Below are 12658 nucleotides of genomic sequence, written 5' to 3' on the forward strand. Positions count from 1 at the left end.
GGGACATTGTGAAATTACTTTAGGAGCACTTGGATGTAACTCACGACCGTAACCCACAGACGAATTGATAACAATGAGCCTTTTAAGCCGGCTAGAAAGACCAAGAATGCGAGCGAGTCAAAGCAAGCCTGTTCACATGATTGTGGATGATCACAACAAACCTGCAAGCCACTATCGGGGAAACGAAGGTGACATAAAATCATTATCGATAGATCTAATCCACCATCAAAACGGGAGACGTGTACAGAACGATACGAATTCCATACATTGCGTAAAAAGCGAGAAAGGAGGCCGTCGACAATGAGTATACTCACACAATTGCAGATGTTTGGAAGAAGCCTACAAGCCGAAACTGATGAGAAGGTGCTGAGGGAGATTGTGAATCCTTTCCTCAACACCTAAATCCAACTCACCAACATAACACCTTCCGCATCCACAATGATGATCCTTCCATGCCGTTAGTGCATTAGGCACCGTCACAATCCGAAAAGTAACATTTCCGTTGTCAGTTCCACCTCAGCTAAAGCATGTGCAGGGCTGCATGCTGCAACCAGACTAGGCTTGAGGGGATGTGTAATTCGTATGAAACCCTCACATCTGTGCTATGTGTCATAATTTGATCAGACAGTACTACCATAAACTATTACCGTCTGAATATTCAGTTGATTTAAGTTTCTTTCAGGATTGACTTCGTTATTTGTCCTCAATATAAGGGATTCTACCGTTTACTTGAGAGCGAACGGGGAAATTTCAGCATATTTCCGATGCACCGAGACTTACGGCGCAGGCCTTCACATTGTATGAGATCACAGGTGTCCTGGAAGAAAAACATAAGGTTTAACACCCAATCAACAGGTTTAGACAATCCCGTGTAACAGACGTTAGTGATTCCTTGAGCATATAGGTTCTGAATCGGGCAGCTCGTTCAGTACTACTACTGATGAGAATATACGTTTTACCCCAGTCAGACTACACAAGCAGAGTTTGAATGATACAAACGTGGGCATACGTTCTCGTCATACGTAGGGCGAGTATGACCCTTACACTACGCTCACACTTGCGATCCTGGAGTAAATCACGACTCCACCGATGTAGCACTTATTTCGATAGTGGCACTGAACTTTCCTCAAGTAAGGGTGGCGAACACCCGTTCGAGTGACCATTTCTGAAGTGAGGTGGTGTTAATATAACACCATGTAAGTAAAATGTGAATAGTCTGGCATCTAGGCACTTGTGAATTTCGTCACGGCCTTGGTACCCTCCGACACCGCGTGCTTAGCCAACTCCCCGGGCAGGATCAGGCGAACTGCGGTCTGAATCTCGCGGGATGTAATGGTGGGCTTCTTATTGTACCTCGCAAGACGGGCAGCCTCCTGCGCAAGCTTCTCGAAGATGTCATTGATGAAAGAGTTCATGATTCCCATTGCCTTGGAGGAGATACCGGTATCAGGATGCACCTATATGAGTCACGATTATGTCAGTATCAAGACGCACCCCGAAGCACAGAGACAGGTCAATAGAGCATAATTCAAGAACTCAATTTAAGTCGTTACCTGCTTCAGAACCTTGTAGATGTAGATCTTGTAGGTCTCAATGCTCTTCTTCGATTTCTTCCTCTTGGCATCGCCCTTGACATCACTTTTGATCTTCTTCTCCGCCTTCTTCACCACCGGCTTCTTCTCGGCTTTGCTCTTGCCAGCCTTCTGCTCATCAGCCTTCGGCGCCATTTCAAAACTCTCGGTAAACAGCTACCAATACAACCAGGTAATGACCCTAACGCACACAAACTACGGGAATGTGGAGGACGCTATGATGAGAGACTAAATTTCCTTTATATATAATCCTACTGACCATCGTCCAATAGGAACTCTGAATCGGGACGCAAGGGATCGAAGTTCTGGACCGTCCGATTCACATCCTACGGCAGCAGATCACATTGCTACCTCGATGGTAGGTTCGGATTCCCCGTTTGAATCGGGCTTTTTGGCGGGACGACGAATCCCTCCATTTTTCAAAGGTGAGCATACGCGCGAAACGTCACTGAAGCATATGAAGAGACTTATATCCCAGGTGGGATTATTCATATTATCAAATTAATTTTGAAATTATAGATAAAACCATTGTATTTTATACTTCATAGAATTGGGAATCTAGTATGAATCAAAATAACAGTTCATGAGCACTTGTGTGTGAGTGAATGTATACATACATGGTAAATTTACTAAGGAGAAGTGGACTGAGTTTTATGTTTTTCTTTTTTCATTTCAATAAAAGTTTGTATTCCTTTTACATGCGGTACATTTAGACAAGGCATCAGTTTTGATTTGAACCCACAGTAATTAATACTACTTTCGGCATTTTTAAGATATTGGGTTACTCCATAGTTACATATCTCAAACAAGTTTTTATTTGTAGCTTGTATTCATTAGAACATTTGAGTATATTCATTTATAAAGTTATTTAGAATTGAAAAGGTATGCACAAATTTGCATGAATATTAAATTGTGTACTGATGAAATATGGGTGCTATTTCTGATAGAATTTCACCTACCTTGCTACCTAATCAGTTTTAAATAAATTGACAAAAGAAGAAGAGTGAATGTTTCACCTCACAGCAACTTACATCTTTAAATAAAAACAGCGACCAAGCTGCATCGACTGATTATGATTTACTTATCTATTCAACCGAGAAACAATTTATGCATTAAAAAAAAAATCTAAAAAAATCTAAAAAAACGGAGTTAGAAAAAATATACATGAATGTTCGGAACTAAAAAAAAATACACCTTATGCGAATACATATTCTGTACTGTACAAACAAAAAATATAAAAATAAAGAGTAAGAAAATGCCATGGTTTGCTAAGGAGTAATAGTTTCCTTTGTGCTTTCAAATAGAATGAGTAAATTCTGAAACAACTCCATATGAACGTGGATGATGAAGCTTGTCTTCCATGAAGCGTTCGGAGGCGAGCGGAAGTTGATTTGTGCTTTTTAGGGTTAGGGTTCAAGGATATAGGGTCTTAGTTAGCATCCATCGGTGTTACTGGAGCACTGCGAAGGGGTATCGTCGTCGTCGTCGTCGTCGTCGTGATTCTCAACAACTCTATGTCCGGCATCTCGCAGTTTAGCTGCGCATTGCAGTTCGCTTTGGAGGTTTAGGGTAGAAACACCGTGTGGAACCGAGGCTGTTCCACTTTGCTGTTGTGCAGATTCTGCGTGTTGCGAGGAGGTAGCCAGAGGGGGGTGCGATGTCGATTCGGCCAGAAAGGCAAGCGCCGCCCGAGATTTTCTACAACGACACAGAAGCTAGGAAGTATACGACCTCGTCGCGAATTGTAAATATTCAGGCCAAGCTGTCGGAGCGAGCGCTGGAGCTTCTGGCGCTTCCTGACGATGGCGTGTCACGTCTGCTTCTGGACATCGGGTGCGGGTCTGGTCTGAGCGGAGAGACTTTGAGTGAGAATGGGCATCACTGGATCGGAATGGATATATCGGAGGCTATGCTGGATGTTGCGTTGGAGCGTGAGACGGAGGGAGATCTTTTGCTGAGTGATATTGGCCAGGGTATGCCTTTCCGGCCTGGCACTTTGGACGGGGCTATCAGTATCTCCGCCGTGCAGTGGCTTTGTAACGCTGATAAGTCGTGCAACAATCCGCGGTTACGGCTGAAAGCTTTCTTTGGCACCTTATATAAGTGTTTGGCGAGAGGAGCCAGGGCAGTTTTGCAAATTTACCCGGAGAGTCCGCAGCAGTTGGAGATGATCTCATCTGCAGCAATGAAATCAGGGTTTTCGGGCGGTTTAGTTGTAGATTATCCTCACAGTACCCGAGCAAAGAAATACTTTCTTGTTCTCAGTTGTGGCCCACCTAGTACGGCCACCGCGCTCCCCAGGGCCAAAGAGGGCAATGAGATGAGTGAGGATGAAGAGAGTGGCAGCGAGTGTGATGAAGATGGAGGCACTACTGTGAATGTATCTGAGAGACAACGACCTTCTAAGAAACAGAGGAAGGATAGCAAGAAGAGTGGAAAGGGTCGTTCTTGGATTTTAAAGAAGAAAGAGCAACGTAGGCATAGAGGGTACACGAATGTCCCAGATGATTCCAAATATACAGGCCGAAAAAGGAAAGCTCATTTCTGAGGTATTTTCGTTCTAATCATTTTCATGTGTACCGTACTTATGCGAACATTCTCAATACTAACTCATTCGGAGCTTCATGCCCACATTCCTCCAGTTTTTGCGGATGTATGAACTTCCTTGTCTCTATGGTGGTGCTTTATTGCAGAAATTGTTGAATCTACAGGAGCTTACATGCTTATTGTTGCGAATGGTCTCGCTCACCCTCTCTTTAACACACAAACACACATCTATATTGCTCTGTATGTTGATTTAGTTATTTTGGTTTACTCTAGCAGTCAAGAGGATACCCACGCGCATCCTTGGCGGTCGGCTTTAGCTAGATATTAGTGCGAGCTGCTCACCTTGTTGAGTGTGGATCATCTGTCCTGGAAAAATCATGCTTCGGGTAGAACCCTAGTATGGCCCTTGACAAGGAGATTTTAATGCTCCTGTCCTAATTCTCAACATGCGGGCAAGTTTTATGGTGTTGGTATTTCAGTCCATTGCTCATAGAGCAGTGTCATTGCCGTTATCATTGTACCGAGATGTGGTAATTGCGGTGAAGACAATTAAATACCTTTTCTGATTAGAACTCTGCATATAAGTTAAAATTCATCTTGCTATTGATGGTTTCTGAATTGTTTCCTTTCGTCGCAGGTTACCCTAATGAATACTGAACTATGACAAGTGTTCGTCCTTGGTGTCTATGCGAAGGTAATAAATGTAAAGAATTTTGAGTGTCATCACATTAGCTCACCAAGTTACTTGGGAATGTTGGTAACTAATTGGTGTGTGATTTTTGTTGCAAGTGATTGTAGTGATTAACACCTAGGATATGTTCTCTATTAATAGTTTATAAATTACAAGTTTTGTGGTTTATTGAAAGGTATGCTTATGTCAGCATGGGTTTTGTTTTTGTCATCTACTTGAGATATTTTTTGTTCCAATCAGAAATTTGATCAATCAAATGGTTTGAAAGATATTGAACAAAAAATATTTGATTGATTTGAAAGGTTTTGAGTGAAGGTGATATATGGTGAGTGGGTATTGTGCTGGCAGTAGCAAAACTGTGGTGGCAATCGCAATACTTTCATGAATTATTTATTTTCATCGAAAGTGTTTTAGAAATGTCAAATATGGAATGTTAATGAAATATATAAAACCTCAAACTGAACAACCATTGACTCAAAAAACAATAAACCATACAACTGACAAGGGTATGTAATATATACCTCGTTTTCAAAACAAAACATATAAAACAAAATTAATTAATTATGCAAGTCAGATATATATATATGTATATTAAAATGTAGTTAGCATAATTGTAATAGGGTGGCATAATACTAATAATTGCACACTACATTCTATAATAATTATGAAAAATCAACGAACACATTCATTAAAATCACCAATATATATTTAAAAATATATTTTGTGGGATAAGGCGAGGGTCCATAACTTTTAAATCTATACATTGGTTGAATCAAATAGTCTCATTTAGATGTAAAAAAGTCAGTCAAATTAATGTTAAGCTCATCTCACAAAAACATGAGAAATTCCGTCAAAATTTGCTAAAATTACCATTAATAATTAACAAAATAAACTTTTCCCAATGCTTCTTGTAAATATCAGAATCAAGATGTTAGGTCAACCTATTTTTACTTCTAATAAAATGTATTATTTTAAGAAAAAATAAGTCAATTTTTTTCTTGTAACGTAGAAACTTACTTACTCAAAAAAAACGTATGATAGTTGTTTATTTATTACCTAATAGACTTCTAACAGCACGGTGCTTTTAGAAAAACGCCGCGGTTCTGAATCCTCTTTCACGGCATTGGGTGCCGCTAGGCCGCGGCTATAAGCGCCGGTGTCGGTAACAGACCTCATCACCGTCGTCGTTGCCACAGGCACCTCCCAGCAGCCGTGATCAATCACGTCGAACTTCGATGCTCCTCCTGCTCCATGAACTCTCACCGAAGCCACGAATTGTCACCCTTACCACGCCCATTACGGTTCTGTAGAAAATTCCAAAACGATCTGCGATGATTCTGCCCGTGAAGCTACTTCTTTCCACCAATTGCCGAGTTTAGGTGTGAAGAAGCTCTCCTTTAGGTTCAATGATCTGTGTCTGTCGATTTGGGCGTCATCATTTTAAGATTGGGTCTGTGCAGAATGCTTAATTGCTGTTGGAGAGGTTTTGGGAATGTGTTTGCGATAAGGGAGTATGATGTAAGGGTTTGGGCTCGTTTTATAATTTTGATCGTGGGTTTTGTACAATTTAGGGTTTCGGTAGTGCGTGTTCGTGGTCGCTGTGAAGCAGTCGGTGGTGACGAGATAGCCCTGCTTTTGGGTGGTTCGAAAAGCAATGACAGGACCTGTGAAGAGAAGATTTCCGAAGTCTGCCAAGCCTGCTCCAGCTGTAACCCATGCTAGTCTTGTGAGTTGCTGTTCCTCGTCACTGCTGTGTTTGGTAATTTAGGGTGATGATGGCAGTCAGCATAACAATTGTCCAGGGGATGGAAAAGATTGGACTCCGAGGGTCGAGGACTTACTTATATCGTTTTGAAGAACGCCTCGGGGGGTCTGACAAAGATATTAGGATGCTGCTGTGGCTTTCCTGCTCGTGCCATTTCTAAGCCCTTCCACATTTTAGTGTTCAAATCCAGAGCTTAAACTGGTTGGGTGTTAAACTGGTCGGGTGGTATTAGTTTATTGAAGGTTTCCAGATGGTTTTCTTTTGTTCCTTTTTGTTGCGGTGTAATTGGTTAATATCTCTCTTATATGATGTTTGTTATAGCACTTCACTGGCCTTCAATGGCTTACACAGTTGACTCAAGCTGCAAGATAAGATCTTCTGCTTGATTTATCTGAGGGAGGTCTTTATGGTTCCTATTTGCAAATGAAGTTTGAATACCTTGATTGATGTTGATCACTTCTTGGATCTCATGACAGTTACACGCGAGGAGACCTCCACCTGCTCCTAAAGCCAGCTCAACCATTACACCAGTTGCTCCGAAAGCCAACTCAATCGCAACACCAGCTGCGCCTAATGTCAGCTCCAGCGGGTTACCAGCAGACTTCTTTGACACACCGAGTGCACCAACCTCTAAACTACCTGCGGACTTTTTTGATTCCTCGAATGCCCCAAGTGCCAAAAGAGTGTGTATTGATGGTAATTTCTGCTCGGATTTGGATAATCCTGGTCCTTTGCATCTTATTAACAAAAACGCTGTTGTGCTAGATTCTGGCGTATATCTTGAGTACGTTTGGGCTGATGATGTAAGAAATCACGAATAAGAGAAGCAATTAGATGCCCTGATTGTCGAAGGGGTATATCACGTAGTGTAGGCAACGAGAAAGTGAATTCAAGAGTGGACAATAATCCAATGAGGAAATATTAACTATTGTGTGTTTTGGAGAAACAGACAAGGTTCAAACAACAAGTAGTTCTCCAACTTTTCAGGAACCAGTTGTTCAAACGTTGCTAAATAGAGCTGTGCAACCTGCAAAACCTACACCTCCCTCTGCTGAGAATGATGCTGTCACTGGGACGGTTCCCGAAGGTTTTTTTGATAATGTTGATGCCGACCACCGTGCTAGAGGTCTAGAACCTCCCAAAGTTGACATCAAGTGAGTGTGTACTCTCTAAATCTCCTGTTTTTTTAGCAAATAGATACGATGTTTGAATTGAAAACGTCATGAACTGACCTCTCACCTCGCTTCAAGATTGACAGAAAAGTCAATATACAGGTGTATGTGTCTCTTGTAGAGCATTTGATTTCTGCATAACCGTAATGTTGTTGCTATCTCACATCCATTGTTTATTATGAAGTGGTTTTGTGCCGCCAATTGCTTATCGAACCGTTGTGACGTAGGGAGGAATACAAAGAGTTTCAGAAGAGTATAAAGGTGGATTTGGTGGCAGTCGATATTCAGCAAGAAGAAGATGAGGTTTGTTGATCTGGGAAGTCCTCAATATCGATGCGATTTTCTTTGGTGCTTAAATATTACCAGTAGCTTGACCATTAGGCTCCAACATTTCGGCTGTAATTTCGTACAGTATTCAGAGGCTTGTTCTTCATGTGTTATTTTGACAGGAAGAAGCAGCAGACATTAGAGAAGAACTCCAGGAGATTGAGCAGAGGTATCACTCATTTTCTCGTTACAAGATTATTACTCACTTATTGAGCAGCTCAGGACTTGGGATTATGTACCAGAACTGATGCCAGTTGAGCGGCAGTAAGAGTGTCATGGCCTCTTGTTGAAGCAATAATGTGTCTCATCCAAGAGGATTTGTCTTTTTTCTAATTATCAAATGCATGCTTTTTTACTGATAATCCATTATTTCTAATCTTCCAGATCTTTTATGGAGAGGGTTGAGATGCTACGGAAGGCGAAAGAAGAAAGAGTGTCAAAGGTGAAAGCAGAGAGCGTAGTGGCGTTTCCTGCTACTATGGGTGCTGACGATTACGACGAGTCTGAAGACGAGGAGGACGACGATGACATTGCCTATGACTGGAGAGCAAAAGAAATATAGAATGATGCGGTGGCATACAGAATGGAAGCATTAATCCTCAAGAAAATCTGTAATGGGTCCAGTTTTGGTAATTTTACCGACATTGTTGTTGGACACCAGCAGAGGTGACTAAAGAATAGCGTCACACGGGTATCATCGAGTTTATTTAGAACGAGGAGAGTGACACAATCCGACAATCCGCATGTTAATGTTGTAGAGAAATTGCCAAATAATTTTGAACTGGGAATTCCTTTGGATACTGTTACATCCATCGTCCCTTTATCTGAAGAATACACGTACTTTTATAGGATTTTTTCCTTTCTTAATCTTAAGTTTCAGTTAATGAGCAAAGCTTGAGCTACATATATTCTTATATTTTTGCTTCTATACAGGCATTTCTTCTCCTTTAACTGTCTATTTTTCATTATATACATGATAAAATATTTATTTTTTGAAATCCATAAAATTAATCCACTATTTGACCTAAATGCAACGATGAACAGAATTTGACGGAATCAAATGAAATAGGATATATTTAAAAAATATGACATCTTTAAAAAGTAAAATGTTTAAAATGTTCTTGGTGAAAATGCACAATGTTAGATTTATAAGAACATGTTTGTATAAGTTTTTCACAAACATCCTATATTTTAAATCTCTAACAAAAACATGTCAATATTCTTTTGATAAAAAAAAATTATAAATAAATATATAATAATATTAAAAAAATAAAATAAATATATAGATAATATAAAAAATATGTATCCAAAATTCAAAAGTGTGTCACAAACTAAAACCATAAGATTTATGTAATTATAATATATATATATATATATATATAGACTTATTAAAGCTACACCTCCTAAACCATATAATGATTAATTCAGTCCAATGTTACTCTATTCCATGCAATGTGCATCATCTTCTATGAATGTAAAGGACGACTTGTCCTTTGTATTTAAGCATCTCTTTTGCTTGAGACTCTCTTCATGAGTGTGAAGGGGGTCTCCATCAAGACTATCCAATACTCTCTTCTACTGTTGGCACTGTGACTTTAAAGGGTAAATTAGGTATTTTGGTAAAAGGAACAAGTTCACTTTGTCATAATGAAACATTCAAAAGGAGAGGTGGGCCAAGCGAGCAGAGAAAGAAAGTGTGACATCTGTATGCTAAAATCATAATAGTGCTTTTGAATAATCAAGGGTATTAATAGAGATAAGTTGTTTATTATTTAAGCACAAATATGTACTTATGAACATGAAAACTATGTGATTTCAATCTTCTCGAACTTAGTGTGTTTTTCTTCTCTTATGCATGTAATTTTTGATTATGTGGAAGTGACCAAAGATCATTACAACTAAAATTACCAAAATTGTGGAGAGTTTTTATTTATAAAGAAGAGTGCTAAACTAAGATTGAAGAGTTATTCATCTACAGGTATTCATATTTTTGTATTTCTAATGTAGTGTATATTTTCTTCTTTTCTCAAATTTTTATTATTACTATTATGTGGATTCTAGTTAGAGTAATTTAGATAAGTATTATGAGTAATATTGTTTGTGGTGGTATTAGTGAGGGGAAGAGTAAGCAAAAAAAACAAGTTAGTAGTGAAAATATTAGAAATTCCATTACAAAGATAGAAAGTACATAAGCAAGTTCTAAATCAAAATTCGAGTAGGCTTCAATTCAATTGCTCACTATACAATTATCACAAACATACATATTTATGCCAATAGTTATCTAGATAATACGAATAGGTAGAAGTATGTAAAAATAGATAAGTTTGATAATATCTTATAGAAAAGCTTTTTAGAAGTTTTATAGATATTGTTTTACCTTTATATGTGTTTAAAGATGATTAATAGGTTGAACATTTGACTAACAAAGTTAGCCACATGTTGTATGTGTTGATAGCTTGTGATATAAGTTAACCATTAGTTATATATATAGGAAACTTACCTTATAAGTTAAGACATATGTCTTTCTAATTGGACTCATATTGGAGATCCAATAGAACGTTGCCATGGAGTCATATTATGAATTGTCTTGCTTGGAAATGCAGTAGGTACCTAACTATAGAAGGTGAGGTTGTGGTTCACAAACATCCAAAAAATCCTCATAGGTTTCATCCATATGAGAAGAATATAATTCAAATTCCGATTCAAAAGTGCTAAAAAACACTCTTCTTAGTAGCCTCAATCACACATAAACCTCAATTACCTTGTTACTTTCATATTTAAGCAATTTAGATTTTTCTTATAAGCTCCAATCCTAATCAGTGAGTTTTAACAAGCTGTAACTTCCAATCTGACTATCCACTTGATGTAAAATTTTGCATGAAATTTTCAATATAAGTCTTATATACGCTCAAGAATTTTTCAGCCCAATCCAACTTATAGATTGTGAAAAAACCTCCAAAAATTGCACTGATGTCACTCGGTGGCCAACTTAAAAAGTGAAGCAAAAATCCCAGCAATGATTTGTCCTTCTCCAACTATTAACTTTGATTCAAAATTGGTGTGTAGCTTGATCTTCAAGTTTTTCAACACCATGCCAAATTTCACCTTGATCCGACTAGTAGATCTCTAGATATCATAATAACCCTACCCAACTCCAAACTGCCAACTTCCAAAACCCTCTTGTGCTAAAAACCAGATATTTCTAAACCACACTATTAGATTATTACAAAATTTTGTATACACTTAATACACCTAATAATCTAAATAGTGTCAAATTTTGAATTATAGATGTTACACCAATTGCATGAACTAGCCAAAATTGCTAGCCCTAGTTATATTATATAAAATCTAATTCACCAATACAAACCTTGATTTTGAACAACAATTGCTAATTCTTCAAAAATCCTAAAAAAAAAATTCTTATGCTCTTGAAAAGAACTTCAAGCTAGCTCTCAAAGTCTAATCTCCGATCTTTGAATGAATCCATAATTTGCCCTAAGCAGTCATTTTAGTGACCAGAGGTTTGATTTCGACCCTACATCACAAACGGTCTATCTCTAAGTATCAATCTAATCTATCCTAAGGATTTTTTAACCCAATCTTATCTTTAGCTTGATCCTAGTATCAATCATACCAACCATTTATCTCTTCTATTTTGATTTTAATAATTTATGGCCTTTCTAAGGCAATAAAAAAGTTTTTATATTTTAGAAGGTAAAAATACTAACTAATTTTTATCTAATTGCTATTAAGACAAGATAATAAGCTAAGAGGCTTTCATAAAAGCCTTATTAAAATATTTTAAATTCTTATTGAACTAATATAATAGAATATTAATTAAAAAAATCATTTTTAGTCATATTTTCACCATATAATCGTATCACAACATGACAACAGAGCTCTTCATTAAATAATATATATGGAGACAAGAATGAAGCCTTCTTCACTTTCAACTTCTTTCTTGCCCCTAGTCTAGTTTCAAGAGTCTCTAGATTTCTAGTCTTTGATAATAGCTATTCTAATTTCTTCTTGAATATACATACTTTTTTTTTATTATCATTTTATTATCTCTCTTTGATACTTATCTCATTTATTTATATATCTTCTTTGAGTTCTTTTCTTTGACAAATTGATAAGAGTATACTTATAATATCAAAGCTTTGTCTTTTTTTGATTAAGAATTTAAGATTTCTTTTCTTTTGATAAGACATAAGTATATTAAAAGTCACAGATTACCATCTTCTAAACTGATATTTTTTTTAGTATATTCTTTGATTTTAAATCTCTTCTTCTATTATCTAAAGCAATATATATATATATATATATATATATATATATATATATATATTTTCTAATTTTATTATGGTAGAGATTGTTGAAATGAAGACTACAATGGCTTAAATACAAGAGCAATTCTGAGATTAATGCTTACAATGCATTAATTCAATTTACTACTATAGGGAACAATAAGGTTGATAAGAATTAAAGATATAGAGATGATTGGAGCTACTTCAATATTTACACCATATCATCCTACTTTTCTTATGGTGGAACATTGTTTTAG

The 12658-nt window shown here is 37.5% G+C and overlaps 3 protein-coding genes and 1 long non-coding RNA gene across 4 annotated transcripts; 3 read left to right on the forward strand and 1 right to left on the reverse strand.

Annotated features, from left to right (window-relative positions):
- Positions 1-872: 872 nt before the first annotated feature.
- Positions 873-1794, reverse strand: LOC112289576 (histone H2B.11). Its single transcript, XM_024534856.3, has 2 exons — positions 1554-1794; positions 873-1457 (listed from the first exon to the last, which is right to left on the reverse strand). Exons 1-2 carry the CDS (start codon positions 1725-1727, stop codon positions 1224-1226), a joined length of 408 nt encoding a protein of 135 aa, XP_024390624.1. The 5' UTR covers positions 1728-1794; the 3' UTR covers positions 873-1223.
- A 287-nt stretch (positions 1795-2081) lies between these two features.
- LOC149988010 (uncharacterized) lies at positions 2082-2738 on the forward strand. Its single transcript, XR_016505732.1, has 2 exons — positions 2082-2212; positions 2540-2738. It is a non-coding gene; the product is annotated as an uncharacterized LOC149988010 (long non-coding RNA).
- Positions 2739-3027: 289 nt separating this feature from the next.
- LOC112289312 (18S rRNA (guanine-N(7))-methyltransferase RID2) lies at positions 3028-4862 on the forward strand. The gene is made up of 2 exons (XM_024534436.3): positions 3028-4141; positions 4777-4862. Exon 1 carries the CDS (start codon positions 3250-3252, stop codon positions 4138-4140), a length of 891 nt encoding a protein of 296 aa, XP_024390204.1. The 5' UTR covers positions 3028-3249; the 3' UTR covers position 4141; positions 4777-4862.
- Positions 4863-6036: 1174 nt separating this feature from the next.
- LOC112289275 (uncharacterized) lies at positions 6037-8996 on the forward strand. Its single transcript, XM_024534369.3, has 7 exons — positions 6037-6209; positions 6402-6556; positions 7072-7291; positions 7545-7749; positions 7995-8070; positions 8217-8263; positions 8479-8996. Exons 2-7 carry the CDS (start codon positions 6485-6487, stop codon positions 8654-8656), a joined length of 798 nt encoding a protein of 265 aa, XP_024390137.1. The 5' UTR covers positions 6037-6209; positions 6402-6484; the 3' UTR covers positions 8657-8996.
- The last annotated feature ends 3662 nt before the right edge of the window (positions 8997-12658 follow it).

The sequence above is a fragment of the Physcomitrium patens genome, chromosome 12 (genome assembly GCF_059467195.1).
Source record: "Physcomitrium patens ecotype Gransden chromosome 12, ASM5946719v1, whole genome shotgun sequence".
NCBI classification, from domain to species: domain Eukaryota; kingdom Viridiplantae; phylum Streptophyta; class Bryopsida; order Funariales; family Funariaceae; genus Physcomitrium; species Physcomitrium patens.

What these genes read in the sequence shown, in the direction of transcription:
- LOC112289576 (XM_024534856.3), bottom strand. Translation starts at nt 1,727, where the DNA reads ATGGCGCCGAAGGCTGATGAGCAGAAGGCTGGCAAGAGCAAAGCCGAG. An exon ending in TCTACAAGGTTCTGAAGCAG is followed by an intron (nt 1,458 to 1,553) that starts GTAACGACTTAA and finishes TGACTCATATAG; the next exon opens with GTGCATCCTGATACCGGTAT.
- LOC112289312 (XM_024534436.3), top strand. Translation starts at nt 3,250, where the DNA reads ATGTCGATTCGGCCAGAAAGGCAAGCGCCGCCCGAGATTTTCTACAAC.
- LOC112289275 (XM_024534369.3), top strand. Translation starts at nt 6,485, where the DNA reads ATGACAGGACCTGTGAAGAGAAGATTTCCGAAGTCTGCCAAGCCTGCT. An exon ending in CCTCCCAAAGTTGACATCAA is followed by an intron (nt 7,750 to 7,994) that starts GTGAGTGTGTAC and finishes GTTGTGACGTAG; the next exon opens with GGAGGAATACAAAGAGTTTC. An exon ending in TTCAGCAAGAAGAAGATGAG is followed by an intron (nt 8,071 to 8,216) that starts GTTTGTTGATCT and finishes TTATTTTGACAG; the next exon opens with GAAGAAGCAGCAGACATTAG.